The sequence below is a fragment of the Metarhizium album genome (assembly GCF_000804445.1).
Source record: "Metarhizium album ARSEF 1941 chromosome Unknown scaffold_1, whole genome shotgun sequence".
In the NCBI taxonomy this organism is placed as follows: Eukaryota; Fungi; Ascomycota; class Sordariomycetes; order Hypocreales; family Clavicipitaceae; genus Metarhizium; species Metarhizium album.
In genome coordinates this window covers 65,302-93,031 of record NW_024467575.1, presented here as the reverse complement: position 1 = coordinate 93,031, position 27,730 = coordinate 65,302, and the positions used below count along the sequence as shown (strand labels likewise).

Below are 27,730 nucleotides of genomic sequence, written 5' to 3'. Positions count from 1 at the left end.
TCATCGCTGATGGATGCCCCAGTCGATTGCTCACGGCTCACGGCTACGGCTCACGGCTCACGGCTCGTCCACCATCATCCTCCCCGACCCAGTCCTTGCACCGCCGTTGCCGCCTTGCAGTCGACATCCCGCGCGCTGGCTGCACCAGGCCACATTGTAGCCAGTTGCCAGGCTTCATCGATGCACAGGCATCGTTGGTGCAGAACATCCCCGCGCCCTCGAGCCACCAGGCCTCACCGCAGCGACCTGCGCCCGTCACGCTACTCGCCCGTTGAGGGCCGCGCGAAATCGAATACCGCCTCGCCTTCATCTTGCTCCTCCATCCCCTTCCCGACCCCTCCAGGACATCCGTGGCATCGAGAATGGCAGTCAATCGCATCCGCGGCGCATTTGCCGCACCCCGGAAGGGCGAGACCTTCGAGCTCCGCGCCGGGCTGGTGTCCCAGTATGCCTACGAACGAAAGGAATCCATCCAAAAGACCATCATGGCCATGACCCTTGGCAAGGACGTGTCTGCCCTGTTTCCGGACGTGTTGAAAAATATTGCCACGGCCGACCTCGATCAGAAGAAACTCGTATATCTCTATCTAATGTACGTGTCGTGTCGTTTCTCTGAACACGCGCCGTGGCCGATTAAAACATGTCGGGTCCAGGCCTCTCCCGTCGACTCGACGCTAACCATGGCACAGGAATTACGCCAAGTCACACCCGGATCTGTGCATTCTCGCCGTAAATACATTTGTACAAGACTCAGAAGACCCGAATCCTCTGATAAGAGCGCTCGCGATTCGAACCATGGGCTGTATCCGAGTCGATAAGATGGTAGACTATATGGAAGAGCCGCTGCGGAAGACCTTGCGAGACGAATCTCCCTACGTCCGAAAGACAGCAGCCATCTGTGTCGCGAAGCTCTTTGACCTCAACCCTACCATGTGTATCGAGAACGGTTTCCTAGAGACCCTACAAGAGATGATTGGTGACCCGAACCCCATGGTTGTCGCCAATTCCGTGCAGGCCTTGTCTGAAATCAGCGAGACCGCCCCCGAGACGAGGGCGCTGGTCGTGACGTCGGCAACGTTGAAGAAGCTTCTCATGGCGCTCAACGAATGCACTGAATGGGGTAGAATCACCATTCTTACTACCCTGGCCGACTACCCAGCGTCAGACGTCAAGGAATCAGAACACATTTGTGAGCGAGTTGTGCCACAGTTCCAACACGTCAACCCTGCCGTTGTGCTGGCCGCCGTCAAGGTTGTCTTCATACACATGAAGGCAGTAAACCCGGAGCTGGTCCGGTCCTTGCTCAAGAAGATGGGGCCTCCACTCGGTACGTCTCTCGATATTGACCTGGCCAGCGCCAGACCGTGTGGCCCACTGACCAAGATGCGATAGTGACTTTGGTCGCCTCGGCTCCTGAGGTTCAGTACGTTGCCCTGCGCAACATCGACCTTCTACTCCAAGCCAAGCCCGATATCCTGAGCAAAGAGCTCCGGGTCTTCTTCTGCAAGTACAACGACCCGCCCTACGTCAAACTCCAGAAGCTCGAGATCATGGTTCGGATAGCAAACGAGAAGAACTATGAACAGCTACTGGCCGAATTGAAGGAATATGCCCTCGAGGTCGATATGGATTTTGTCCGTCGCGCCGTCAAGGCTATCGGGCAAGTTGCCATCAAGATTGAAGAGGCCAGCGCCAAGTGCGTGCAAGTTTTGGAAGATTTGCTCGCCGCCAAGGTGAACTATGTGGTGCAAGAGGTGATTGTGGTCGTCAAGGACATATTGCGGAAATACCCCGGCTACGAGGGGGTGATACCCACGCTGTGTGAACACATCGACGAACTCGACGAACCGGAGGCTCGAGGATCTCTGATTTGGATCGTCGGCGAGTATGCTGAGAAGATTAGCAACGCCGACACGATCCTAGAGAGCTTCGTTGAGGCCTTTATGGAGGAGTTTACCCAAGTACGTTTATCTCTCGAAAGAAGCTGGATAGTTTTTCGAGAACCGTGCTAACGACAAATTCAGACGCAGCTACAGATACTAACGGCAGTGGTTAAGCTCTTCCTGAAGAAGCCCAGCAACACCCAGGGGCTTGTTCAGAAAGTCCTGCAGGCTGCCACTGCGGAGAACGACAACCCTGATATCCGAGACCGAGCCTACGTGTACTGGCGTCTGCTCTCTGGCGATTTAGACGTCGCAAAGGTATCTCCAGCCCTCTCGCACAATACCAGTTTGCCCGACGCTGCTGACGCTTTCACGTAGAACATTGTGCTTTCTCAGAAGCCCACCATTTCCACCACCATGACCACGCTGCCGCCGTCATTGTTGGAACAGCTGCTCTCGGAGCTGTCCACCTTGGCTTCGGTGTACCACAAACCTCCGGAGTCATTTGTGGGCAAGGGACGCTTCGGCGCCGACGCTATCCAGCGAGCGGCAATTCAGGAACAAAGACAAAATGCCGCCGACAACCCCATCGCGGCGTCTGTTGCTGCTGCGGCCGCAAACGGTGCCGGCGCCGGCGCTCCTCAAAGCAACATTGAGAACTTGCTCGACATTGATTTTGACGGCGCGGCTCCCGCATCCCACGAGCAGCGCAGCGCGTCTGCAACGCCGGACCGAGTGGCGAGCCCGGCTGGCGGTGCTGCTGCATCCGGTGGTATGGCAGACATGATGAGCATGTTCGACGCTCCCCCAACAGGCGCCAGCAACGAGGGAGTTGCTGCGGGACCCAGCTCTGGTAGCGGCATCAACGACTTGATGGGTGGATTTGACGGGCTGAGTTTTGGTGACAGCAACTCGAACCAGCCACTCCCTGCGGCAATGCAGCTTAACAATGCACAGGCCGGCAGCAGCACGCAGGCACAGCAAAAGGACAGCGATGATTTGTTGGGTTTATTGTAGAGAGGGGTAGTATATCCCCCCCTTTTTTTCTTTTGCTGTTGTTTCAAAAAAGAGCCAAAACGAGGCTGGCGGGGAAAACAGTAGAGGCACCGACACACCCGTTTCTATAGACCACGAAGCGTCAGTGCAAGGAGAAGCATACTGATTTGGAAGCAAGGTCGGCCTAACTTGCCAAGTTGTCAATACTTGGATTCGTGAAATGCCCTCGAAAACCAGGTGCTCCCGGTATACAAAAGTAGACCGTTCCCCCGGACCGTTCGTAGCCCAGCCACGGTTCTAAATGGCACGTCTTCCCTTCTACATCCACACGGCGCTGGCTGCGAGGCCTGAGAAGTGCCGATGAACCCGGCCCGCAGTGTCAAAATACAACATGCATCCATCCGCACACGCACACGCACACGCACAGCCCGCGTCTCGCTTCATCTCCCCGCGGTCATGCACTCGTCCCTTGGACTTGTCCCCCGACGGTGCCGTCCATGGGAGGCCCCGCCCCGGCCTTGTCCCTCTCCCACTCGTCTGGCGTTTGGCATTTCGCAGTCCACGCGTGGATGGCGGCAATCTCTTCCTTGAGAGCGGCGTTGGTCAATCGGTGGCGCTTGAGGGAGTTGAGGCCTTGGAACTGGGGGGCGACGATGAGGCATGTGAATGCTTGGCCGCAGCCGCCTGTGTGTTGGAACGGGGAGAGTTGGCATTGTCGACTCGGGACGTGCAAAGGAGTCGCTGGGGAGGGGCGCGTTTGTACTCACCGGACATGTCGGTGACTTCGACGTGGGTGGCTTGTAGACGCTGCGTGATGGCTTCACGTATACTGACGTCTGTTATTTGGGACATGGCGACATGGGGACTGGCTGCTTTTCCTTTTCTCTGGCGGATGCGTCGTGTTCGGGGGGCGTCGCGGACGTTGTGGTGGACACTGACTGGACTGGACGAGCGATGTCGCGAAAGATGAAAGATGGGATTGATAAGATTAATCCGGGAGGGGTGGGCTGTCTGGGTTGGAGTACCAGGTACTCTGTAGTTACTTGGGAGGCACCTGAGGACCCCCGTCTCGGCAGCGGACGAGATGGGTGCTTGGCAAGTACCTGGTCTGTTGCGGCGCCACGCCCGACAGTGTCAGTGTCGGCAATAATCTCGACCTGCAGATCTGCAGCTGCAGCTTGCAACGTTATTGTAAAGGCAGTCCGCGCTCGCCCTCGCGCTCGCCCTCGCCCGCCGCGCCATTGCCTGCGTGGAACTCTGCCGAGGCCCAACGATTTGACATGAGGACAGCTGCACGGCCTCATTCCCGCCCATCGACCGTCGCTCGAGGCCTGGCCCTGCCCAACCTCAACCTGCGCGCGCCCGTCATCGTCTCCTTGCAGCGTCGTCGAGCTGCCGCGTCGACGTCGTCCTTGGCGCACGGCGCACTTCCGTCCACCGCCCGGCTTGCGAGGTCGCTCTGCAGCAGCTGCGAAATGGCTCGGGCCGGGACCGGTCCATGGGGAGCTTGGCAGGTCCAGCCATCCGCGTTTACTCGCGCCGTCGTCGACGCCATGAGGAGCTTGTACGTCTGGGCGCGTCTCCGGCCAGCCGGCATTTGGTTCCGGGCACTGACCGACTCTGCAGGTATCCCGAGGAGCTGGCAGACCGGTCGTGGGACAATGTCGGCCTCCTGGTGGGCAACTCCGAAGCCGAAGGCGCAGCGCCGGGGAGGCGGCCCAAGGTTCTGGTCACAAACGACCTTACCTGGCAGGTTGCCGTGGACGCGATCGACCAGGGTGCCAGCGTCATCGTGAGCTACCGTAAGCTTGTTCTCGTCCCCGCCTCGTCTTCCCAGACAGGGCAAGATGCCACTTGTGAAAACGTCTGACGTGCGGTGCGGATCCCCCCCAGATCCGTTCATATTCTCGGGGCTCAAGGCCATTACCTACGACGACCCGCAGCAGGCGACACTGTTGCGCCTGGCGCGGGCCGGAATCGCCGTCTATTGCCCTCACACCGCGGTCGACGCCGCGCCCGGCGGACTGAACGCCTGGCTTGCGGACGTTGTTTCCGGTCCCTACGTGAGCAGACGGTCTGTGGCGGCCCCGTGTCCGGCGGCGCCCGAGTCTCACTCCCCGGCTGGCTACGGCGCCGTGGGCCACTTCGAGGCGCCCGTTCCTCTGGCCGGCATTCTCACACGCTTGGCCTCGGAGCTCGGTGGCCTCAGGTACGTCATGGTTGCCAGCCCCGTGGGCGCCGACGTGCGGACGGCAACGGTGCGGAGCTTTGGTGTCTGCGCCGGCAGCGGCTACGATGTCCTGAAGAAGGCGGACGTCGACTTGTTGGTCACGGGGGAGGCCGGCCACCACTCGGCCCTGAGGGCCATCCAGCAGGGAAGGACGCTGGTGCAAGTGTTCCACAGCAATTCGGAGAGAGGGTACCTGCGCAAGGTCCTCGTGCCAATGCTGCAGGAGCGGCTCGGGCGTGTCGTTGCAGACGCTCAGGTGGTCTTGAGCCAGTTTGACAAGGACCCCTTTACCATTTACAACGTCGGCGAGTTTGAGTGAGGCAGTGTGGTGGTTTGTGCGGGGGGGCTAGCAGGGCAGCCGTCTATCTATCCATTGTAGCGCGGATCACGCATATATATATACATGAAGAGAGATGAAATTGGAAGACCCGACCGGGGGCGCAAAAGTTGATGCCGCGGGCGCGCCGTGTCCAGGGCTACCGCTCAGCGCCAGAGTTGCTCTGCGACGGGCTAAGGACGGCGTCCCCTTCGTCGATGCACGTCTGGACATGGTCGCCGCCGACACCCATGTCCCTCCACACCGACAGCAGCCGCCTGGGCATCTCCCACCGCCTCCTGGCCTCTTGTATCTTGCCCTCGCCGACGAGACGCCTCAGCTCCCGCGGCGTGGCGAGCACCTCGACGGCCAGCTCGCGTGTCCTTTGGCGCCTCAGCCCGGCCGCCCTCCGCCTTCCCTGGTCGGAATCGGGCGCCGGCACGGTCTCGCGCAGCCTTTCCCGGATAGACGACGCCTGCGAGTATATCTGCGCGATGGCGGGGTCGAGCGTCGACGCCATGGGGTTCAAGGGGTCCATGTTGGCTCTCATCTGGCGCGGACGGCCGTCGTCAGCAACACTGCTCCGCCTGTCTGTCGCCGTCTTTCCCCCCCGGGGGCGGGGGAGGCGTGGGGTCATGGGTTACCTTGCGGATCGTCTCCGTCGCCGCAATCAGCTTGCTGTAGTTGTCGTACACGAGGGCCTTCTTCTCGGCGTCCAGCGCCCTGACCTCCCCGACGACCTGGGCGTACAGCCGCAGCAGGTCCTCCAGCCCGCTGTTGGCCACGACCCGCGCCACGTACTCGGCGGCGTTGAAGTCGGGGGCGTCGAGATCGCTGGGGGGCACCTCGGAGCCGGCCACCTCGATGCGCGGCGCGCGCAATCTGTAGTACTCGCGGAGGGCGGCGCGGTTGGAGCGTTTGCCGGCGGGGGCGGGCGGCTCCTTGACGGGCGACGCCACGCCGGGCTGGGCGACTTCCAGCGACGGCCGGCCGGACGAGGAGGGCGTTTCGGAGGGCAGACGACGGGGGGGCGCGGGCGAGTCGCGGGGGGAGGCTATTGTCGACATGGCGATGCGATGCGTGCTGACCGTCGACTGACTGACGCCCGGAGATGGAGGACGACGCGAGGCGAGCTGAGGTGACCGACGTTTGACGTTGACTTTTGCGGGCCCCTCGCGGCAGGCGGCAGACCCCAGCCGCCGGCTAGCGCTGGAGCCTCGTGAAGCGCGCAAGCAACCTCGGACTCGCACGGCGCGTCCACCAACGCTCGCTCGACTGTGCTTCTTCGACCGCGCGGGCCATGGCCACGCACATCGCAGCCCAGCTGGCCGACGCGATATCGGCCCAGTGCCTGCCGCCGCCCTCGCCGTCCCTCCTCGCCGCCCTCGCCGCCCGCTCGCCGCAACCGCCTCTGCCCTCGCTCGTCGCCACCGCCAAGGCGCGCCTGCTCGCCGCCGACCTCACGTCGAGCCCGTGCCTCGACAGCTCGCGGCTGTGCCCCCTCCCCACGGCCGCAGACGGCGCCGGCGTCAAGGAGGTCAGGCTTCGGCACGACACGCACGTGCAGCTCGTCGACATGGAGAACCTGAGCCTCAGTCGCTGGGAGCAGATCGAGGAGCTGGAGGCCACACAGAGGGGCGAGAAGACGCGCGGAAGAGAAATCATCCGCGTGACCGACGCCGATGACGAGAGTACGGACGGGAATCGTGGGGCCGTGAATCCGACGGCCGGGGCGACGGGCCCGCGCCGCGCGGGCCTCGTGGCCGGCAACAAGGCCACGCATCGCCTTGTCGTGCAGGATTGCAAGGGGACCACGGCGTACGCCGTCGAGTTGACGAGGATACGTGGCCTGGACGTGGGCAGGACGAGTATAGGGTGCAAGATGCTGCTGAGGGCCGGGACCGCCGTCGCCCGCGGCACCCTGCTGTTGACGCCTGAGAAGTGCGTTTTGCTGGGCGGCAAGGTCGAAGCCTGGCACGAGGCCTGGGTGGGTGGGAGGATGGCCAGGTTGAAGGAGGCTGCTGGGGCGGGCGATGGCAATGGCGACACGACCACGAGATGATGATGATGATGATGATGACAATAAACATGCGTCTTGGTGCTTTCGCGTGTTGATGTTCCTACCAAGATGCTCGCTCAACATTTTCAGGCCATTTCATCCAAACCAACACACCAACTGCCCTTACTTGGCAACAAGACATTTTTCTGACCACCGTGGCCGAGGACAGTGCTTCTGTTCTCCTCATATTCCCTCGCTCACGACCCTCAAGGCTGTCCATCCGCATCCGTCCCAAGGCGACAAGAAAGCGGCCTTCTGGGCGTCAGCTGCCTTGCCCGTCCCTGCGTATGCCCTTGCTAGATCCTGGGCCTCCAAAATACCCCTCGGCGGGATGCCTCTGCTCGCAACCTTGAGTGCCATTTGCGCAGCGTACTTGTCCCCGGTTGCCTCTGCGAGGGATGACCAACCGTGCGGGAGGTGAGGGTACAGCATGACATCCTGTTGCACTTGTTGTACCATGTCCTGACGTGTGTGGCCCTCCGCTACGCCCGCAATGGCCTGAAGCACTTCGCCAATCTGGGACTGTTGCGTTGCGCTGACACTGTCATTTGTGCGCAAACCTTGGAGCTCCTCCACTACGGCTTCAAGACTGCTTTCGTCTTGATCTAACAGGGCCACCACGCCTAGTGACAAGACACTTTGCACGTCGTCAGGCTGTCTCTCGATGACTTCGAATAAAGTTTCGCGGGCCTTGTCTCGGGAGCTCTCGGTGCCTTGTGCCCACAACACCTGCGCCAAAAGACACGCCGCGTTGGGGTTATGGTCTGATTCTTCAAGGGCAGCCTCAAAGTATGTTTCGGCTTCTCGGTGTTGCCCCAGGTAGTATTGTCCCAAGCCTACTGTCAGGTGTGATGAAAGTCGAGCCCTCTTCCGCTGCTCGCCGGTGAGCTCGCTGTCTGCGTCGTCACTGCTTAAACCCAGGGCCATTTCACCACACTCAATGGCTTTGGCATACGCCCCTGCGGCGAGGTAAGCTCTTGCGAGATCTGTACGAGCCAATGTGAATCTTGCGAGACTTGTTCTGGATTCTGTTGTTTCATAGTCGGCCTCGAGCATACCGCACAGCTTTTCCAGCGTCTTGACGGCACTGACGCTGTCCCGCGTCCGCTCATTGAATAGCGATGATAAATGGCCAAAGGCATACTCATGGGGAAGCATGCTTTGAACCTGACCCAGGGCGAATAGGGGCTGGATAAGTGAGGCCGCCGTCATGTTCGCGGGAGCCGTCAAGATATGATCGAAAAGAGCAGACGAGTAGTGCTTACGAGTTGGCACCGAGGAGGCCTCTGCAATTTCCATCGCATGCGTAAATAAAGACCTGGCTTCCTTTACCTCACCATACAGGAGGGCCAGGAACGCCCGGCCAAGCCAGGCGTGCGCATATTCGGGATCAGCAGATTGGCCTCTGGCAAAGGCTTCGTCGGCCAGCTCAGTATCCCCTGATAGAAGCGCGAGGACACCAAGGTTCGTCCACCCAACGGGGCTGCGTTCATTCAAGTGCAGGCTTCTGACAAAAGCATGTTGTGAGACAGCTGGGTTGATTTCGCTCGTGACAACGCCCAGCGCGTTCCAAAAGTCTGCGTTGCCACTTTCTAGCTCGATGGCACGTTTGAACGCCTTCACAGAGGCCGTGATATAGTTGCTAGGCTTCCTTCGCATCTGTGCCGGCAGGCAAGCGTGGGCACGGTACTCTGCCCAGCCCAAATTATAGTGAGCCACTGCCTGTGCGTGTGTCTTGTCGGCAGATACGTGGATAGCTTCTTTGTGGCATAGAATCGTGGCGTGGATGCAGCGTGTCATGTCAACTCCGAGTTGTTCGTCATTGGGAAAGATACCCTTGGCAGATATCACTTCAGTTCCAACCTTGTCGACACTGGCGAGCAGTTCGAAAGCTTCCTGGTGAGTATCCTCAAGAAGCTTCTTGATTCTACTTGCGGGGAAATCCACGATGCGGCTTTGTACAGACGCGAATACCGAAGTTGCATCGGCGACGCTCTTCCAGAAGTTGAACGTTTCCTTGACGTCCCCTGGTGTTTGGCTGGCAAATTCAATGGTGTCCGCTGCGAGTTGCACAGCTCTCCCAAAGAGCCCCTTTTCAACGCAAGTCAATGCGCTATCAACCATTGTCTGCATGAGTGCAATAACAACACCTTGCTCTTTCGGGTGAGTCTCGACAACGGTCTTGTAAAGCGTTATTGACTCGTCATATTCACCAAGCTCACGCTTGATGTTCGCAAGCATGTACTTCGTAAACCATACATCGGTGGAGATGCCATCCCCTAGATGCTCTTCCAGAGCCTGTGCATTCACAATGGCTTTGGTTGCCGCGATGTACCTGCCCGAGCTGTGATAGCTCTCCCCTAACCCGACCCATGAATGATAATCGTTCGGAGAGATACGTAGAGCGGCCTGAAAGCAGACGATGGCTTTGTGGAAGTCTTGCTTGTTCAGTTGAGCAACTCCCATCGCGGCGAACGGCCAACTGATCCCCTTCCGCTTAGAACCAGGCGGTGGCTTCACTTTTCCCGAGTCAATGATTCTTTGTGCTACCAATTCAACTCTTTCCCAATCTCCATCCTCGGCAAAAGACCTTGCCAGTCGCTCAGCAGAGACTACTTCGGCTGCCGACAGCTCGAGGGCTTTCTGGAAACATCGGCGGGCTCGCTTCTTATCTTTGGCATAGTCGCTATAAAATATTCCGAGACTTGTGTACGTTGGAGCATGATGCATGTTGTTGCTCAACGCACTCAACCAATATGCGTACGCGGCGTCCCCCTTGCGCTGTTTTCTAGATTGTCGACTCGTATCCGAGTTCCAAATACAACAGCCAATGCGATATTGAGTGTCCGCCAGCAACTCCCTGTGAAGAGGCATGTTCTTTTCCAAGGTTGGTAGACACTCGGAAAGCTCGTCTCTAGCAGTTTGCCAGTCTCCCTTGAGCGCCTTGACCCAGGCAGCCTCAGACTTGACACGCAAATTAGAGGCGTCGCGCTTTAAAGCACGCTCCAAAAAATCAATGGCTTGATCGTACTCCTCTTCTTCTTCGAAAATTAAGCCCACCCCAATCAGGGCAGAGGTCGACGTCGAATCTCGTTCAAGAACTTTGTCGAAGAGCTGCTTGGCTTCTTGATGATGCCTGGGGCTCTGGAAGTAAACGAGCGATGTGGCAAGGCACAAGGCATATGCGTCGCCCGTATTTTCGTACGAGATTCCAACCTTGGTCCGTTCTTTGCCAAGATATACTCTAGCCTTTCTCATAACCTCGACTGTGCTCTCGTATTCTCCTGTCTGCAGGAAGTAGACTCCTGCAAGCCTGTAGGCGAACACTGACTCACTGCCGGTGATGCCCTCGGAGATCATCATCAGACGGTCTTCGTCAGTCAAGGGAACGTAGGTGATGGGGACACCACCGTCCTCGTCATCTTCGCTATCACTTGAATTGTTGTTGTCCGGTGCTCTGGAATTTCCTGCTCCTTGGCTGTCTGAAGGAAAGGGCGAGAAGTTACTTGTCAAGAAAGCTGTAATGACTTTGTACATGTCGCTGTTAGGGAAAAAGGTGCAGTAATCGCGAAGCAGTGCGACGTCCCAGCTCTTGATGTCTTTGCCATCCTGCCAGTCTATGGCAATATCCCACGCAAGTTTGAACGGATGTTTGATGGCTACCATGTCATTTGCGAGTCCAAAAACTTTGGCTTGCTCCTGTGTTTTCACCAGGCCAGGAGGGGTTACGAGCAACCGGTCATGACAGTACTGCAAGAGCTTCTCCTCAAAGTCTCGTCTGACATCATCGTCGTTTGTCCAGTTAATAAGCTGGCGGTAGATGTGTTCCAGTCTGCTCTGGGCATAGACTTCCCTCTTGGCCTCGGCTTTCACCTCACTGAGCTTCGCTCCTAACCTCGTGCGGCGCTCGCCTACCAGAGTATTGATCCGTTGCTTTTCAAAATCCTCGAGGATATGTGCAATGGTCTCATATGTTTTTGCTGGGTGTGGAAGCCGCCCTTCCAAAATGGAATACAGAGCGCTCTCGGGGAGTTGAATCCACAGAGCATCAGCATATTGTAGCTTGTCTCCGTTTACCTTGGCAAAATCGACAAACTTGTCGACAACATCTTGGGCTTTGTACAGGTCATCAGCCTCGTGATAGATGCGCGCCAAGCTCACGACGGCACTTTGATACTCTCCGAACTTCTTGTTTCCTTGCTTTTCGTACAGCTTAATGAGCCCTTGAAAAGCTTGGGCATCCTGAGGACGCAACTCTGTAGCTTTGTTGTAAAAGATCTCAGCTTCGCCAAGCTGATTCTTCTTGTCCAGTGCAAAGGCGAGAAATACGAGACTGAGACGGTCAATCCTCACACCCGAAAGAAACGGCCAAGGGGACAGACTCACGCCAGATAGCTTTTCGGGTCCTTGTTCAATAGTTCCTTCGCATTGTTGATGGCACCGTCGTAGTCCTGGCCGCGAATAGCATCATTGACGGCCCTCAACGCGGCCTTGGCGCTTGACATGGTCGTACTCGTCGGTCCCGACTCCCGAGACACCTTTTGCCTTGCGATGTTGTACTGTGTTTGAAAAATGAGCACAAATTCGGGTCGCAAGGGCCAAGAGGCAGTCGACTTTGAGAGGCAAATCTGTATAATGGATTCATGACAGGAGTTTTTCCCCGACAACTTCTCTCAGCGAGAGCGAGTCGCAATCTGCCGGCGGCTCCTGCTGTACCAATTCACAAGCAGGCCATGGACATTGAAGATGCCATGTATGTGTGGGCTGTGGGCACTGGGCACTGGGCACTGGGGAATCGGGATAGTCGTTCAACTTGGCTTATGTCATTGCGCCGCACGTCTGTTTCGAGGTGGAGGAATCTTGAGCCGGAGATTCTCCGCCGGCTTCACAGCCCACGACCCGAATACTTTTTTGGCCTTTGGCACAACCCCGACCAACGAACAAAACCACGACGACGCCGACACGGTCTGCCCCAGGCATCGTCAACTATGGATGTTTGTTGCCCTGACCAAAGCGCGATTTCCGACTCGCAACTCATCCATCACCGCAATGAGTTACGTAAACAGTGCAGAGCAAAATGGACTTGTCTTGGAATTTTTCGAACCGAGCACACGACCAACCCGCAATCTGGCCGCCATGTTCTGAAGCCGGTCAGAGCTGAAAAATCCTGCATTGGACAATTGTATTGATTCAGTCGACGGCGTACATGTGCGTGCTGACCTCAAGACCAAGGAAGGTCAAGCCTCTTGTATAGGGCAAACCCTGTCAGCATCCGTCAGCTGCTCACGCAGGGTCTCCAGGCCGCGACCTTGAAGTCTCCATTGCGATATTGTCTATACTATTATTAGGCACTGGGGACGACAAAACGTACCGTTTCTCTCTGCCTCTTCTTTTACTAGCCTGAGTCACGTTTCACAGGGTAAACCCACGACAATTGATGCCCATCGGCCATGGCTCGCTCGATGTGATGTCCTTGCCTCATGCACATACTACTCTGTCGTAATAATAAGCCACAGGGCGGATTCAGCAGAAATGATGGGAGTTATTTGCGTACCAATAAGTAGTTATACACCAACGTACCGCAGTACATCACAGTATAGCATGCGATGGACTGGAACCCGCTCTGGTCAAAACACTTTCTGCCTTTCACAGTACCCATGGGGCTGCCAGTAAGCAACAAAGGAACAATGTTGCCTATTGTTTGTTCTACCCCGGAAAGCGCCACACGCTCGGGGCTCGGGGCTCGGGACTCTGTTCTCTCAGACATGACCAACAGAGCACGGAGTAGAAATTTGGAGAAGCGAAACGGTTCATCTGTTGATATGTAGTCGTAATACGTACGTACAGCTTGTGCGGGTTGGTGATGCCGCACGGCCCTCCAGATCCGTTTGCCATTCCTGACGCCGGGCACTCTGACGCCTGTGTGCCTAAAAGTGAGGCTGTATGAGCTACTATGCACTTGGCAATCACACGTATAACTCGTCCATGCAGACCTGTGGTAAGATTGCTTCTGCGCTGCAATTAGACACACCCATGCGTGGCTGGATGAGACAAGAAGGCATCTTACCAGAGGATCGACGCACTCGGACCGTGGTGGCGCGCGTTGTCTTTCGTCGCATAATACAAAAAGAATCAACAGTCTCCTATAACACAGATCTGCAGTCCCAAGATTCTTCCGTAGTGAAGGCCTGAACTTGAACAGGCCTTCTTCCCCCTCTCCATTCTGCTCTCTGCCACTTGATTTTCCGCCACGGTCCGATCTTTGCACCAAGGAGAGTGTCTGCGGAATAAAGCGTACGATATGACGACGCCTCTAACTCATCCGGCTTATTCGACCACCTATCGCGATAGAACTTTTGCTATTGCGAAGTCTAGGAGCGCCAATGACAGGGCCGTCATTGAAAATCCCCTGTGTAGGCCCGACTTCCTCCGCCCCCGGATCCTGTCTCTGTGTCTTTCATCCCCCAAGTCCAATTCACTAACCGTCCAAAGCCCACCTCACGGACGCCGAGTTGGAGTTGGATGTCCGGTACTTTTCAGAGACTTTCCTTCCTTCGGTCAAGTACCAAGAGTTGCTGCGGGCTGCCAGGGTCGGAAAGGACATTCGAATGTACGATGAGGCAGCTCGGCAACCCGCGGGCTACGACGAACGGAATAGGCTCTCGGTGATCCTGACAGAGGAAGAGAAGGCGGCCCTCAGAAATGAAAAGGACGTCGCCTTTAGCGAGAAAGGAATGTTCGCCGTCATCGCCACGGTTTCACTGGCAGCCTTTCTACAAGGTCGGTTCCGACTGCGGTGGATTGAGGCTGAAAAGGGGCCTGCTTTGACGAAGCTGCTGACTGCTATACGACACAGGTTTTGTACAATCCTCTGTCAACGGTGCTTCATTGTACATCGGTGAGTGGGGTCTGAGTCAGAGCAACGACTCCTTGCACGACATCACTCCGGACGACTGGAAGCTCGGTGCTGCAAATTCCTCGCCATTCCTGTTTGCCGCGTTGATCGGCTGCCCGCTGTCCCTGCCCATCAACTACTGGTTCGGAAGAAGGGGGGGTATTAGCGTTGCGGCCATCTTGATTTTAGGCAGCTCCATCGGAGCCATATTTGTCACTTCCTGGACGCAAATGTTTGGCGTTCGTGTCGTAAATGGCATCGGTAAGCCAGCCCGTTGGTGCAAGATACTGAAACTACTGCCAAAGTCTAACGGAACGGCTAGGCATGGGCATCAAAGCAGTGAGTACTCCCATTCTGGCCAGTGAAACCGCGGTGGGATTCTGGCGTGGATCTGCAATTCTCGCTTGGCAGCTCTGGTATGTTCTTCACGGTGCCATCTCGTATCGGCCAGGAAGGTGGTTGAAGCTGACTTGGGCAACAGGGTTGCTTTCGGCATCATGATGAGCTTCGCCTTCAACTTGATCTTCACGAGAGCAGCGAGTCCGATCACCACCTATCGTCTCATCCAGGGCTCCCCTTTGGTTCCCGCGTTCGCGCTTATGATTATGGCACTGTTTGTTTGCCCCGAGTCGCCTCGCTATCACCTGCTGAAGGGCCCTAACTATAGCGTTGAGAAGGCGTATATGGCGTTGAAGCGAGTCCGAAACACAAAGGTAGGGACACAGGAGCATTCTCCTGAAGAAAAGCGCACGTGGCAAGATCGAGTTATCCACTAACAAACAAATGTTTGCGCCTCTTTATTAGTTGCAAGCGCTGAGGGACCTTTATCTGGTCTGCAAATCCATCGAACAAGAGAACATGGACTTTGGCGACCTTGACCCGCACGCAATGATGTCGCCTGGCTTCTTCTGGGTTATTCGTGATTTTGCGAGACAGTTTGCTCAGTTGTTCCAGCGTCGACGCCTGTATAATGCCGTGCTCTCGACATCAACGGTGAACCTTGCACAGCAGCTCTGCGGAGGTTAGTCCGAACATCTTACGACACCTTGAGGCAGGATGAGCTGACATGGCTTTTTTGGGCGTGTTTGTTCAAGTGAATGTTTGTGCCTTTTATTCAGGTAAACCTCTACTTGATCGTCTGTACGTTTGGGAAGATTATTTGCTCACATATGTGCAGGAATTGTGTTTCAAAAAGCAGGCGGAGCACATGGCACCATCACCAACACCATGGCGTACAGCCTCGGGTTTGGTGAGACGGCCTCCCATACAATCACCAAAGGTAGAATAATCTGACCTTGTCGTAAAAATACAGGAGCAATAAACTTTTTGTTTGCTCTGCCAGCGGTAAAGAGCATCGACACCTTGGGCCGAAGGAGATGGTTGCTCCTGACAATCCCCTTCATGGCGGCGTTCATGCTGGGGGCAGGCCTCTCTGACTATGTCAAAGATGACACCACTCGCAACGGAGTGACAGCCTGTTTTCTTTTCCGTACGTGTTTGGTGCCATTTTCCGAAATGGAGGCGTCCCACTAACCCCAAGGCAGTCTTTGCCATGGCATACTCACCCGGGCTTGGGCCGATACCTTTCACGTTGGCCTCTGAGAGCTTCCCTTTGACACATCGAGAAGCGGTAAGTCGCAATGGGGGACATGGCAAATATATACTGATCAAGGCGAAACATAACAATACCAGGGTACAGCATGGGCCATTTCCATTAACCTCTTTTTTGCCGGGTTGCTGGCTGTCTTCTTCCCCGGGTATGTCCTCGGCGTGCATCATTTTTTACCACGTGATGAACCATGGCTGACACACTCGACAGCATCAATTCTGTCCTCGGCCAAAAAGGGTCCATGGGGATCTTTGCTGGGCTCAACGTCGTAGCCTTTGTCATGGTTTTCCTTTTTGTTGAGGAGACGAAGCAACGCAGCCTGGAAGAGCTGGACCACATCTTTGCCGTCTCGAAGCGAGATTTTATGCGTTTCAAGCTTACGAGGTACCTGCCCTGGGTAGTCGGGAAATATGTTTTCCGGATGGAACGGGACGAGCCAAGGCTTTACAAAGACTTGGTCTGGGGCACTCGAGCAGTCGACTTGAAGCCAAGAGGTGGTGAAGCCTTGGAAGAAGACCGGGTCGAGCTACAGCCAAGACGCCCAAATGTCTACCAGCCGCCCATGTATTCGGATACGACCAGGCCAGATATTGCCGAGATGGAAGAAATTTACCCTCCTGGAGTGGCTGTGCCCTGTGCAAAGCAGTAAGTAGGCCAGGCCGGCCACGGCCAGACTTGTCGCCCGGGCATCAGGTCCAATGACGTCAAGCCAACTTTCGGTGACGAATGAGTAGCCGCGACCTGGCGGACAAGGGGCAACAAAATGAGGAGGAATAAAAAAAGCAATGTCGCATTATCAGCATGTCGTACTTTTTCCAGACAAAGTTTGTAATGGTCGATTGTATGTGCCCACCAGGGTGATGGAATTGGCTGAAGGGAGGAGGCAGCGTGATGGGCCCTTCACGTTGGCGAACCAATAATACGAATGCGGATACGAGAGGAGACGATGCAGAGTCGTCGTGTCGTTTTGCGAACTGGTGGGACGGGAATTCAAGGGGAAAGGGGAAATTGAAATAAACGCTAATAACTACTACTACATTATACCACCATACCTGGGGAGGGAGTGCCCAGGCGTGTGGTCTTGACTCTTTACCGAGTATCACGCGTTTGCTGATCATTGCGGTTCATGTCCACGCACTGCGAAACTCCGAGACTCTGCAGTCCGCGCGAGTCGAGCGCCAGACGCCCGGCGTTGCCGCACCCACCAACTTGACGTTGGAGCAGCTCACGCACTGGCTCTCGGTGGTAATCGTCTTAACTCGTGCTCGTGGGAGCAACACGACACGACACGACCCGACCCGACCCGACTGGTGGACAAGTTGATTTCCAGGCCCGGACCAGCTCGCCCTTGTTCCGTCCATCCTATTCCTCGGCCTGCCCTCTTCCTCGTCACCCGCAACCCTCTCGCAAGCAAGACGACATGGCCTCCTTTCGGCTGACGATTGAAGATGGCCAGTTCCGGGACGCCCACGGTCGACAGGTTGTCCTACGCGGAATCAATGTCGCTGGCGACGCCAAACTCCCCTCCGAACCCGACCAACCGTCTCACATTGCCCACGACTTCTTCGACGGCGACAGCGTCACATTCCACCAGCGCCCGTTCAGCAAAGAGGAAGCCGCGACACATTTTGTCAGGATAAAACGCTATGGCTTCAACACTATCCGCTACCTCTTCACTTGGGAGGCAATCGAAGCGTCGGGCCCCGGCATCTATGACGAGCAGTACATCCAGCATACCATCGAGGTGCTGAGGACAGCAAAGTCCTATGGTTTCTACGTCTTCATGGACCCTCACCAGGATGTCTGGTCGCGATTCACCGGCGGTTCAGGGGCTCCAATGTGGACCTTGTACGCCTGTGGCCTCAATCCTCAGAGCTTCGCCGCCACCGAAGCCGCCATCGTTCACAACACGTACCCCGACCCGGATGCCTTCCCCAAGATGATTTGGTCAACAAATTACCACAGACTCGCCGCCGGCACCATGTTCACTCTGTTCTTTGCCGGAAAAGATTTTGCGCCAAACTGCGTCATCGACGGCGTCAACATCCAGGACTATTTGCAGGATCACTTCGTCAAGGCCTGTGCGCATCTAGCAAAGCGGATACACGAAGCGGGCGATCTGGAAAATGAGGTTGTCATGGGTTGGGAGAGCATGAACGAGCCCAACAGGGGCATGGCGGGCTATGTGGACTTGACAGTCATCCCCAAGGAACACCCCCTGAAGAAGGGCACCTGCCCAACCATGTGGCAGACGTTCTTGACAGGCATGGGCAGGGCCTGCGAGGTTGATACCTGGGAAATGGGAGGCCTAGGGCCCTACAAGACAGGCACGACGCTGGTGGACCCTCATGGCGAGAAGGCCTGGTTGCCAGAGGGATACGACGATTCCAAGTATGGTTGGAAGCGCCATCCTGGCTGGAAACTCGGCGAGTGTCTGTGGGCGCAGCACGGTGTTTGGGATGTAGAAACCGACACAATGCTCAAAAAAGACTACTTTGCCAAGAACCCTAGAACCGGCAAGGCCATTGATTATCCCGAATTTACAAACACCTACTTTATGGACTTTTGGAGAAAGTACAGCAAGACGTGCCGGGCCCATCACAAGGAATGCATCATGCTTATGCAGTATCCCACACTAGAACTGCCCCCTCAAATCAAGGGAACCGAGGACGACGACCCATTGATGGCTTTTACGCCGCATTTTTACGACGGCATCACCTTGATGACCAAACACTGGAACAGCACATGGAATGTCGACGTTGTGGGTGTACTTCGGGGCAAGTACTGGCACCCTGCATTTGCAATCAAAATCGGGGAGACGGCCATCAGGAACTGCCTCAAAGACCAGCTGGCAACGTTGCGACAGGAGGGGCTGGACAGGACAGGCAACCACCCGTGCCTGTTGACCGAGTTCGGGATACCCTACGACATGGACGATAAGAAGGCTTACAAGACAGGAGACTACTCCAGCCAGTCAGCCGCACTGGATGCCAACTACTTTGGCGTGGAAGGCTCTCAGATCGAAGGCCACTGCCTCTGGGTATACACGGTGATGAACGACCACGAACGGGGCGACCAATGGAACGGCGAAGACCTGTCCATCCACTCCATCGACGACAAGCTGCCGCCGCATTCTCCGGTCCCCAGGAGCGCAGCGGCTGGTCAGTCTGCGAGCAGCCTCCTCAAACTGTCGACGATGAACGGTGGAGACGCCGGCGGCGACGATGAGAGCGTGACGCCTGGAAACCTTCAGCGCACCCTCACAACGCCATCAATCAGCTCCAGCCGACTGTCAAGGGATCCCGAGTTGACTAATGCCCCCGGGTACCGAGCTGCAGAGGCCTTCATCCGACCAACCCCCACTCTTGTGGCAGGCAGTGTGCTGTCCACGGGATTCGATCTCCGCAAGTGCACCTTCCATCTCAAAGTTTCGGCGCCAAATGCTGCCAGCAGCGAGGCGCCAACCGTCGTTTTTCTCCCCGAGTATCATTTCCCCAAGGATCAGTGCGAGGTGGCCGTGTCTGCTGGCAAATGGGAGCTGAGTTCAGATGACAGCGAAGGTCCCACGCTTCAACGCCTGAGGTGGTGGCATCCTGAAGGGGAACAGACGCTCAACATTCAGGGTGTCGTGAGAAAACACAATCTGCCGGAGGGTTCCGCGGAGGAGGCTGGTTATTTGGAGCAGTGCCAACAAGGCTACGGCCCCAGCTTGGGCAACTGCGCAATCATGTGAAGTGCCGAGAGATGACGGGCATGAGCAGGATGGGATTGTTGTCTCTTCCCTTGAGACCCCGAGGGCATAGGTTTATGTATCAGTGCCAGGCGTTTTGCTCAAGTATGCTGAAACACGGGAGCGTAGCAAATTCCCGGTTAGGCAGTTGTTTCGTCTTTTATTATTTTTTCTCTCTCCATGTTTTTAGTTCTTTGAGATTTTCTCCCCTTTTTTTCCGTAGCATGGTTTTAGTTGTTGCACCCGCCAGATCCGGGCAGCAACATTTTGGCAAAAGTCCATGATAGAGTACAAGACTAGCATTTTTTTTTTTCACACATACCTACGCCATACTTAAGAAGGTACTTAAGTAAGTACCTAGATAGTTACCTGGGCAGTTGTCCTCCTCGCACACACGGTGACACACCCCAGCCTGTGCTGGTTATCGGCTCATCGGGCGCCTACCGGACACGCTAGCGGCAGGCGGGGCTTCTCCCCATTCGCCCGCACTGCTCCATTACTCCGGACTCCTTACCCGCATTCATCAGTGCTAAGCGCCGGACTGGAACTAGGCGGGGGAACGGGCTGCCAGCAGACCTCGACTATTGCCGCTCGGCTGCGGACAAGACATCTGGAGGCCATGGCCCTCCCACCTGCCTAGGCGGCGCCTGTGACTGCAGTGGCAGCAGGCTGGTCCTAGATGCCAACATTGGAAGTAGGCACGGCGGAGTCAACTACGTACTCAGTCCGGCTGTGTGCTCGGCCGACAGCCGGCGGGTGCAATCGATGCGACCAGACAAAATGTGGAACGAATTTGGCTGCGCATCCGAGACGACCTGGCAGCATCGAAGACAGGGCAAAAGTTGCGCATGTCCGACGAGCAGCATAATGAAGGCTTGACGGATGTCTGTCTTTCGTCTTCTGTCGATGATGGCTCGTCCCGCGGACTCCGCAGACCAGATTGATAACTGCCACCGTTGGGGGGGAAAAAACGTTGGCGAGTTCTTGACAGCGGCACCACAGCCAGTGAAGTAACTGCACATGTGAAAACCCCGTGGTGCACGAGCCAGTGGCTGGTCCGCTCACTCTGGAGGGGGCTGCACTGAGGCCAAGCTGCCAGGGACCGGACTGATCCTCTGTACGGAGTACCCTGTAGTTACTCGATGTTTCCGGACGTATTGTGTTGCTGGGCACTTGCAATAGACGGCATGATCAGCGTCAGCCTCTGCGACGAGAGTTTGTCGAGAGCGCTTCGCTCCTGTGCAGGCCACGTCGACTTGAGTACCAAGATGAAATTGCCGATACACCAAGCACCCGAGTATGTCGAAGGCCTGTACGGAGTAGCCTCCTGGACTCGTACTTATGCACCCAGGTACCTACTTGAGTACTTGCACACGTACTCAACTACCTAGGTACCTACCTACCTAGGTAGGTACTTGGTAGGTACTTAAGGTAAGTGCCTGGGTACCTGGGCACTCCTGCCTCAGCATGCCCTGGAGAGCGTGGCACCAGGCCGGCTGATCACCACCTGGGCATCCTGGCTTGGTCCTCCTCTCTCACCTCCCAAAGCTTCGGCTGGACGGGCCACAACTCACTGTTATTATCCCCCTCCCCCCCATGGCCTCATCGGCATCCCGCGCACCATGCGCCGTCCCATCTCCCTCCACGCTTCGAAACGTTGCCGTCGATACCCCCCGTCAACATCATCGTCGCACCCTGCGGCGAACCCAAAACACTTGATGGAGGCTCGGCAAATGAAGTCCCGCTAAGTACCAAGCAAGAGCTTGCCGCAGCATCCTGGTCCGCCAGTCCTCCGCATGTGTCTGGTGTTTTCCGCATTGCAAAACCACGTCGACGCCCGCCTGCCGCGATTTTGCCTGCTCCTGGTTGATGCTTCGAATTCCATTGTTTTTGAAATAGTATATACTGCACGACTTATATTGTCTCCTGGTAGCTTTCGTCTCTCCTCTCCTGTCCTCTCCTGTCCTCTCTTCTCCTCGCCAGCGACAACTCATTGCACGACTGCCAACCATTTCCTCCGTCAGCGTCAGCTCCTTTGGCTCCTGGCGGCTTGTTGCCCGCTTGCCGCCCATCGTCGTTGCACATCATGTATTCAGGCGGCCAAAGACATGTCTCGGGCAATGATCCTACACGCTCCTTTCAAGTTCCTCCTCCGCCGCCTCCTCCTCTGCCAATGTCACCGCCCATGGCCGCCGGTCCTTCCATGGGCACCATGATGAATATCCCCCCGCCGCCCCCGAGATACCCTGGCGCGTCCCCGGGTCTTGCCAACGGCATCATGGTTCCTCCGCCGCCAGGTCTGCCGCCAAATAGCACCCACGGGCCGCAACAGTCATGGCATGGCAACTACGGCAAGCTGTACGACGGCCGAACTACCATGGGCATTCCGCCGCCTCCCCCTACCGGACACCAGCATCTACCATACAATCCGAAATATCACGCCCAAATGGCCGCCGGACAGACCGTTGCCATGCCCCCGCCTCCGCGACCAACCGACGGAATGGCCATGGGGGCCACGTACATACCCTCGAGAGGAACATACGGTGAAGGTGTAGGGATCCCGGGATTCGATCCCAACGAGTTGGCGAGCACTTCCGCCTCGTATGTCCAGCCCCAGATGAGCGCCATGGACACCAATAACACGGCTTCCATGGACGATCTCAACTCCCGAGATCGCTTCTATCAGTCTAGCAATGCCTCAAACGCTTCCATCGCCACGGGTGGCAGCACAATACCGCCCGAGATGGCAGCCCAGTGGCCGCTTGACACTGTCCTGATTTGGCTGGCCCAAAATCAATTCTCCAAGGAATGGCAGGAGACTTTCAGAGACCTCAACTTGCACGGGGCGCAGTTCCTTGGTCTGGGCAGTCCGCACAGTGGTCGTGGAAATTTCAGCATAATGCATCAAAAGGTCTATCCACGCTTGGCCCAGACGGGCTGGGATCAGATCCGGGAGCGGCGGGAGCGGGAAGAGGGAAAGCGTATGCGTAAGCTAATTCGAAGCATCGTCACTGGAAAACCGATTGACCCATCGAAAATGGTGAGCAGCCACAACCGAGCAGACTCGGCTACAGCCTCACATGGCCACAATGCCAGCGCCGGCTTTGAATCAGTGGATTCACCAGGTGTGAGTATTCGGTCAAGAGCATTGTGAGCTTGAAGAACTGTTGGTGTGGCATTTCTAACCTTTTGCTCCAGACACCGTTGGGTTCTGCTGGAAGCGTCAATTTCGCTGCTCAGCGATTCTGTCAAACACGATCCACGACCATGCCTATCCCCAGCAGCGGCACAATGAGCTCCGATTCAAGCCATCGGTCAGCCCTAAAGTATCTAGACTATGACGGCGGCCGCAAGTTGAGCCCCAAGACAAACGAAAACGCTGAAAGTGGGACGTTTCGTGGCACATCGAACAGTCCAGGAGGCAGCCTTGCTCCCCAGCAATCTCTCTTCCCATCCGCGACGACGCCCGTCCTCCATGCATCCCCCGCTTCCGCCAAACTTGGCCATCGTTCACGTAACAGTGCGGACTCGGTGACCTCCAGCGCCGCCACCTATGGCTCTGGCATCCCTCCGGATGCTGCTGCCATTGTCAGCCGAGGCCTCGCCCTGACAGAAGCCATGTCAGCCTCACGAAGCCAAGACCGATCCCAACATTCGCCACTCCACTCTGGTGATAGGTCAGCCGGGGGAGAAGCCTCGGCATCCTCAAGAGATTCCAAGAGTTTTTTGAGCTTTTTGTCGAGGAAAAAGAAACAAAGGGAAGACGGCTCCTTCCCTTCGCCCGACGAGGTCGACTCTCCAGAGTCACCCATGTGTGTTCCCAAATCTCTCACCGATGTGTGTACGTCGTTGAACGGAAGCGATCCTCAACTCGATCGTCTTGGGTCTGCCTTTGTTGGAGCCCACGAGCGGGATCAGCTTTTGCTGCTGGAGAGATTGAAACACGCTAGCGGCGCAAGAACACTTGTGCTGGCTACCACAGACTATTGGAATTACCGCATGTGCGATATTACAGAAGCAGAGTCGGCCGCTGAGATCCGCCAGACTGTGTGTGAGAGCCTAGGTCTGGTCGGATCCGATCAGTATTCTGTTTTTGCCACGGAACTCGGCAAGGCAGATCACACTGAGCCGCTCGATGACCAACAACTCGTCACCGACAAGCGAGTGAAGGGCGACTCCACGGGCGCTTTGAAATTCTTCATATCGCCCGCAAAGCTGGGTTCCGCCACGACTCCAAACTCAGTGCCTGCGTCTTTGTTCCCGGGCTACATCCCTCCTGGACTGGACGAAGAGTCGTATGATCGTAGCAGGCAACGATCGAGCTCGTCACCCCCCTCCTCCAGGGCGAATACGCTCGGGAACGAGACCGACGAGAAGACCCTGGCTCAGGAAGCCAGCGACTACAGGGCAGAAATTGAGAGAAAACAGCGAGCATATCTGGCCAAGAGAAAGGAGGCAAATGAGAAGGAAAGCCCAAAAGCCCCAGAGTATGTGCCGTCTAGCAGCATCAAGGGTCGCAATGTCGATTTTGATCAGCCCCGTCCGTCGCCATTCGAGGATAAGAAACCAGACCAGCTGTTCCCCCAAAGACGACCACCGGCACCGCCTAGTGATCCGTCGGCGACTTTGATCAAAGCCAATTCATTGAGTAGAAAACCGGGCCCCAACTTGAGGAACTCTAGCGGCAGCATGGATGGTTTTCCATCGCCCAGACATCTACCTCCAACGGCCAGTGGCGATGCCGAAATCACAGACAGCCACCGCAAGGCAACGAGTGCAGCACAGCATGCTCCCGCGAGTGGCGGCATTGGAGCTGCTCTAGTTGGCATTGGCAGGAACTTGAGTGCCATCGGGCAATCCACCGCCAATGTCCCAAAGGCTACTTCTTCAGGCCGCATAGTATCGCCGCCATCCTCATCAGCGGGTAGCGGCAATGCTCAGCAGCAGTCAGGTAAGACGGCATTGTCCAGTGTGAACTATGGTTCAACTAGCATTCGCGGGAGAGGCAGTCCGAAGCCAGCGAACGGATCCCCTGGCTCGGTGACGTGGAGTCCAGGTAATCTTCCATTTGTTGTGCCTGACTACACGCCTGGCAGCGGCCCGGTGCTGGTTCCTCCAAGGGTACCCTCTGGTGCAAGTGCTAAAAACATTGAAACAGTGCCGAGGCCTGTGTCACCGGGCGACATCAGCCCTAGCTCTGCTCATTCTAAAAGCAGGGGCTCCAGCGGCTTTTCCCCCGCGAAGCGAAAGTCTCACGGGCAGGATTTGGACTTTAAAGATTCCGACGTTCAGTTCGCCAACACGGCGTCCTCACAGCCGCCCACTCGAGACGTCAAGCCTCCCTCTGGTGACGATGGCGACGACGACTCTAGCGACGACGGTCTGTTTGCTATTCCTCTAGCTGGCAGGAAGAAGGATAAGCCAAGTAGCGACGTTGGCGCAAACGCTTCATCAGATGCTCAATCGGGTACAGGCACTCGTCCCACTCTGCATGTTAATACTTCACGCAAAGAGAAGGGACGATCTGTCACTTTCTTGAAATCGCCCGATAGCTTCGAGAGTAGCAATGATGGCGGCGCGAGAACATCTAGCTCGAGGAGAACGCCCGGCACGCCGCAGACTGATACGTGGGATTCTGACAAGGAAAGCCAAATCAATCGTCGAAAGTCGTTTATTGAGAAGGACGTATGGGCAAACCGTCCACCCACAGACGACTTGCTGAACAATTTGGACGATTTCTTCCCCAATCTCGACCTAGACCAGCCCGTCCTTGAAGACCATGCGGTCGGGGACATCCCGCCACTTCCGTCAAACGACTTTGGCGATGGTAGGAACAGCTCCAATCCTGCCCGTCTGGGACCTGGAGGAACACTATCCGGTCCCTCTGCATCGGGGCCTCTCCCTGCAGCGGTGCCACCATCACGTCAGCTCTCGTTGTACACCAATGACAACGACACTCTGGGCTCCGACGAGTCGACTTTGAAGGCTACGGAGCGACCTACGTCCAGCCGTGCCGTGGCCCACCGCAGCATACACCGGTCTGGCGGGTTGGGCAGAATGAAATCTATCCGTGAAGTTGCCAGTCAAGCCAACAAGCGATACACGAGCATTTCACAACCAAGAGGCAGCAACTCGCAGACGAATTTGATGCGACGCAAGAGCACCAAGATGTTCAACGCAAACATTGTACAGATTCGGCCTGATCAGCGGGGAAGCATGGTAGTGCCGGATATTCCTCAGGATACGCTCCCCAAGCGACAGACCACGTTTAGATGGTTCAAAGGCCAGCTCATCGGCAAGGGGACGTATGGTCGTGTCTACCTCGGTATGAATGCCACTACGGGTGAGTTCTTGGCAGTCAAGGAGGTGGAGGTAAACCCCAAAGCGGCGGGGGGAGACAAGGCCAAGATGCGAGAAATGGTGGCTGCATTGGATCAGGAGATTGACACCATGCAGCATTTGGATCACGTCAACATTGTTCAGTACCTGGGGTGCGAGCGAAAGGAGACTAGCATCAGCATCTTCCTCGAGTATATCTCTGGTGGCAGCATTGGATCTTGCTTGAGAAAGCACGGCAAGTTCGAAGAATCTGTGGTCTCATCGCTGACTCGCCAGACCCTCTCCGGGCTGGCTTACTTGCACCGTGAGGGTATCCTGCACAGGGATCTCAAGGCAGACAATATTCTACTTGATCTGGATGGGACTTGCAAGATTAGCGACTTTGGTATTTCCAAGAAGACGGACAACATTTACGGCAATGACAAGACCAATTCGATGCAAGGCTCAGTGTTCTGGATGGCGCCAGAGGTCATCCGGTCTCAGGGAGAAGGGTACAGCGCCAAGGTGGACATTTGGAGTCTCGGGTGTGTGGTGCTGGAGATGTTTGCCGGCCGCAGACCCTGGAGCAAGGAAGAAGCGGTCGGGGCCATTTACAAGATCGCAAATGGAGAGACGCCGCCCATTCCGGAGGACATTCAAGAAACCATTGCGCCGCTGGCAGTGGCGTTCATGATGGACTGTTTTCAAGTGTGAGTGGGCTTCTCAGTGAGAGCAAGCAAGTCTTGGGGCAATCAAAGACTGGCTGCTAACTAGTTTGTCTAGGAATCCGTTTGACCGTCCAACAGCCGACGTGCTCCTCTCGCAACACCCATTCTGCGACCTGGACCCCAACTACAACTTTTACGACACAGAGCTGTACACCAAGATCAAGGATGCTTACAAGATCTCATAATGCAGCATGCGGCTTACTCTACTAGCTCACGCATGTTTCGGCATCGTCTTTTTGGATCTTTTTTCTGTCTTTTTGTGCCTTTTTTTTTCCCGACACGTGGTTGCGGATGGCTTGCATGGGTATCAAAAAAAAAGTCTACTTGTGCGGTAATTCAAGGCAACGGAGTGGCGCGCGAGCACGTGCGAGGTAAGCCTCGAATTCAAATGGCGATGGAACTGGCGTCGTGAAACAGCGTTGGTGTCGGTGTTGGATACAATAGGATACGACGATATGACATGGGGACATCAGTACATTAATATTCATAATGAGTGTAGCCGTGAAAACTGGAAGACGGTATAATCCAGGCCCTCGGCAGTGGCACCGCTGTCTTTCAGGCCACTTGTCAAGGGGCGCCTTGCTGGTCCTTTATGATTTTGCATTCCCAAGCCGATGTTATTGTGGAAGGAGATGAGTCGGTGTACAGGACACGGTCTCTGCTGTACACGGCAAAGAAATTACTCGAGCCAAGGTTTCAATTTGCTGCCGGTTCTGCCGATGTGAGCCTTGAACAAACATGAGGTTGATGACTCGGAAATCTGAGTGAGAAATAACTAGCCGCTGCGGCGCTGCGCTGCCCCAATGGCTTCAAAGAGGTCATTTCCCGCGCTAAGCCAAGGCTGGTTAAGGGTCTGACTGGATTAGGCGCGTTACGTTGCGGTTAAGCGACTCCGTAGTCCGTAATCGGGGCCGCCCCGCGGAAAGGTGCATGTCACACATGGCGGAAACGAATCACGACATCGGA

General features: G+C 56.2%; 7 protein-coding genes across 7 annotated transcripts; 5 read left to right on the top strand and 2 right to left on the bottom strand.

Annotated features, from left to right (window-relative positions):
• Positions 1 to 362: 362 nt before the first annotated feature.
• Positions 363 to 2,900, top strand: MAM_00025 (Adaptor protein complex, beta subunit; the record flags this gene model as incomplete). The annotated part of the gene is made up of 5 exons (XM_040818825.1): positions 363 to 592; positions 690 to 1,327; positions 1,393 to 1,961; positions 2,025 to 2,201; positions 2,262 to 2,900. 5 exons carry the CDS (start codon positions 363 to 365, stop codon positions 2,898 to 2,900), a joined length of 2,253 nt encoding a protein of 750 aa, XP_040682089.1.
• Positions 2,901 to 3,482: 582 nt separating this feature from the next.
• MAM_00024 (BolA domain-containing protein) lies at positions 3,483 to 3,731 on the bottom strand (the record flags this gene model as incomplete). The annotated part of the gene is made up of 1 exon (XM_040818824.1): positions 3,483 to 3,731. The coding sequence occupies one exon, from the start codon at positions 3,729 to 3,731 to the stop codon at positions 3,483 to 3,485; it is 249 nt and encodes an 82-aa protein (XP_040682088.1).
• Positions 3,732 to 4,354: 623 nt separating this feature from the next.
• On the top strand, positions 4,355 to 5,428 carry MAM_00023 (NGG1p interacting factor 3, NIF3; the record flags this gene model as incomplete). Its single annotated transcript, XM_040818823.1, has 3 exons — positions 4,355 to 4,443; positions 4,506 to 4,681; positions 4,773 to 5,428. The coding sequence occupies 3 exons, from the start codon at positions 4,355 to 4,357 to the stop codon at positions 5,426 to 5,428; spliced, it is 921 nt and encodes a 306-aa protein (XP_040682087.1).
• A 157-nt stretch (positions 5,429 to 5,585) lies between these two features.
• Positions 5,586 to 11,989, bottom strand: MAM_00022 (Tetratricopeptide-like helical; the record flags this gene model as incomplete). Its single annotated transcript, XM_040818822.1, has 6 exons — positions 5,586 to 5,975; positions 6,070 to 6,519; positions 6,573 to 7,545; positions 7,599 to 7,630; positions 7,686 to 11,817; positions 11,871 to 11,989. 6 exons carry the CDS (start codon positions 11,987 to 11,989, stop codon positions 5,586 to 5,588), a joined length of 6,096 nt encoding a protein of 2,031 aa, XP_040682086.1.
• A 1,796-nt stretch (positions 11,990 to 13,785) lies between these two features.
• Positions 13,786 to 16,637, top strand: MAM_00021 (sugar transporter; the record flags this gene model as incomplete). Its single annotated transcript, XM_040818821.1, has 11 exons — positions 13,786 to 13,897; positions 13,977 to 14,264; positions 14,341 to 14,640; positions 14,702 to 14,795; positions 14,861 to 15,092; positions 15,184 to 15,400; positions 15,557 to 15,628; positions 15,692 to 15,868; positions 15,924 to 16,009; positions 16,072 to 16,136; positions 16,199 to 16,637. 11 exons carry the CDS (start codon positions 13,786 to 13,788, stop codon positions 16,635 to 16,637), a joined length of 2,082 nt encoding a protein of 693 aa, XP_040682085.1.
• A 771-nt stretch (positions 16,638 to 17,408) lies between these two features.
• On the top strand, positions 17,409 to 19,721 carry MAM_00020 (Glycoside hydrolase, superfamily; the record flags this gene model as incomplete). The annotated part of the gene is made up of 1 exon (XM_040818820.1): positions 17,409 to 19,721. One exon carries the CDS (start codon positions 17,409 to 17,411, stop codon positions 19,719 to 19,721), a length of 2,313 nt encoding a protein of 770 aa, XP_040682084.1.
• Positions 19,722 to 21,804: 2,083 nt separating this feature from the next.
• On the top strand, positions 21,805 to 26,949 carry MAM_00019 (Protein kinase domain containing protein; the record flags this gene model as incomplete). Its single annotated transcript, XM_040818819.1, has 3 exons — positions 21,805 to 22,845; positions 22,917 to 26,746; positions 26,820 to 26,949. 3 exons carry the CDS (start codon positions 21,805 to 21,807, stop codon positions 26,947 to 26,949), a joined length of 5,001 nt encoding a protein of 1,666 aa, XP_040682083.1.
• Positions 26,950 to 27,730: the final 781 nt, after the last annotated feature.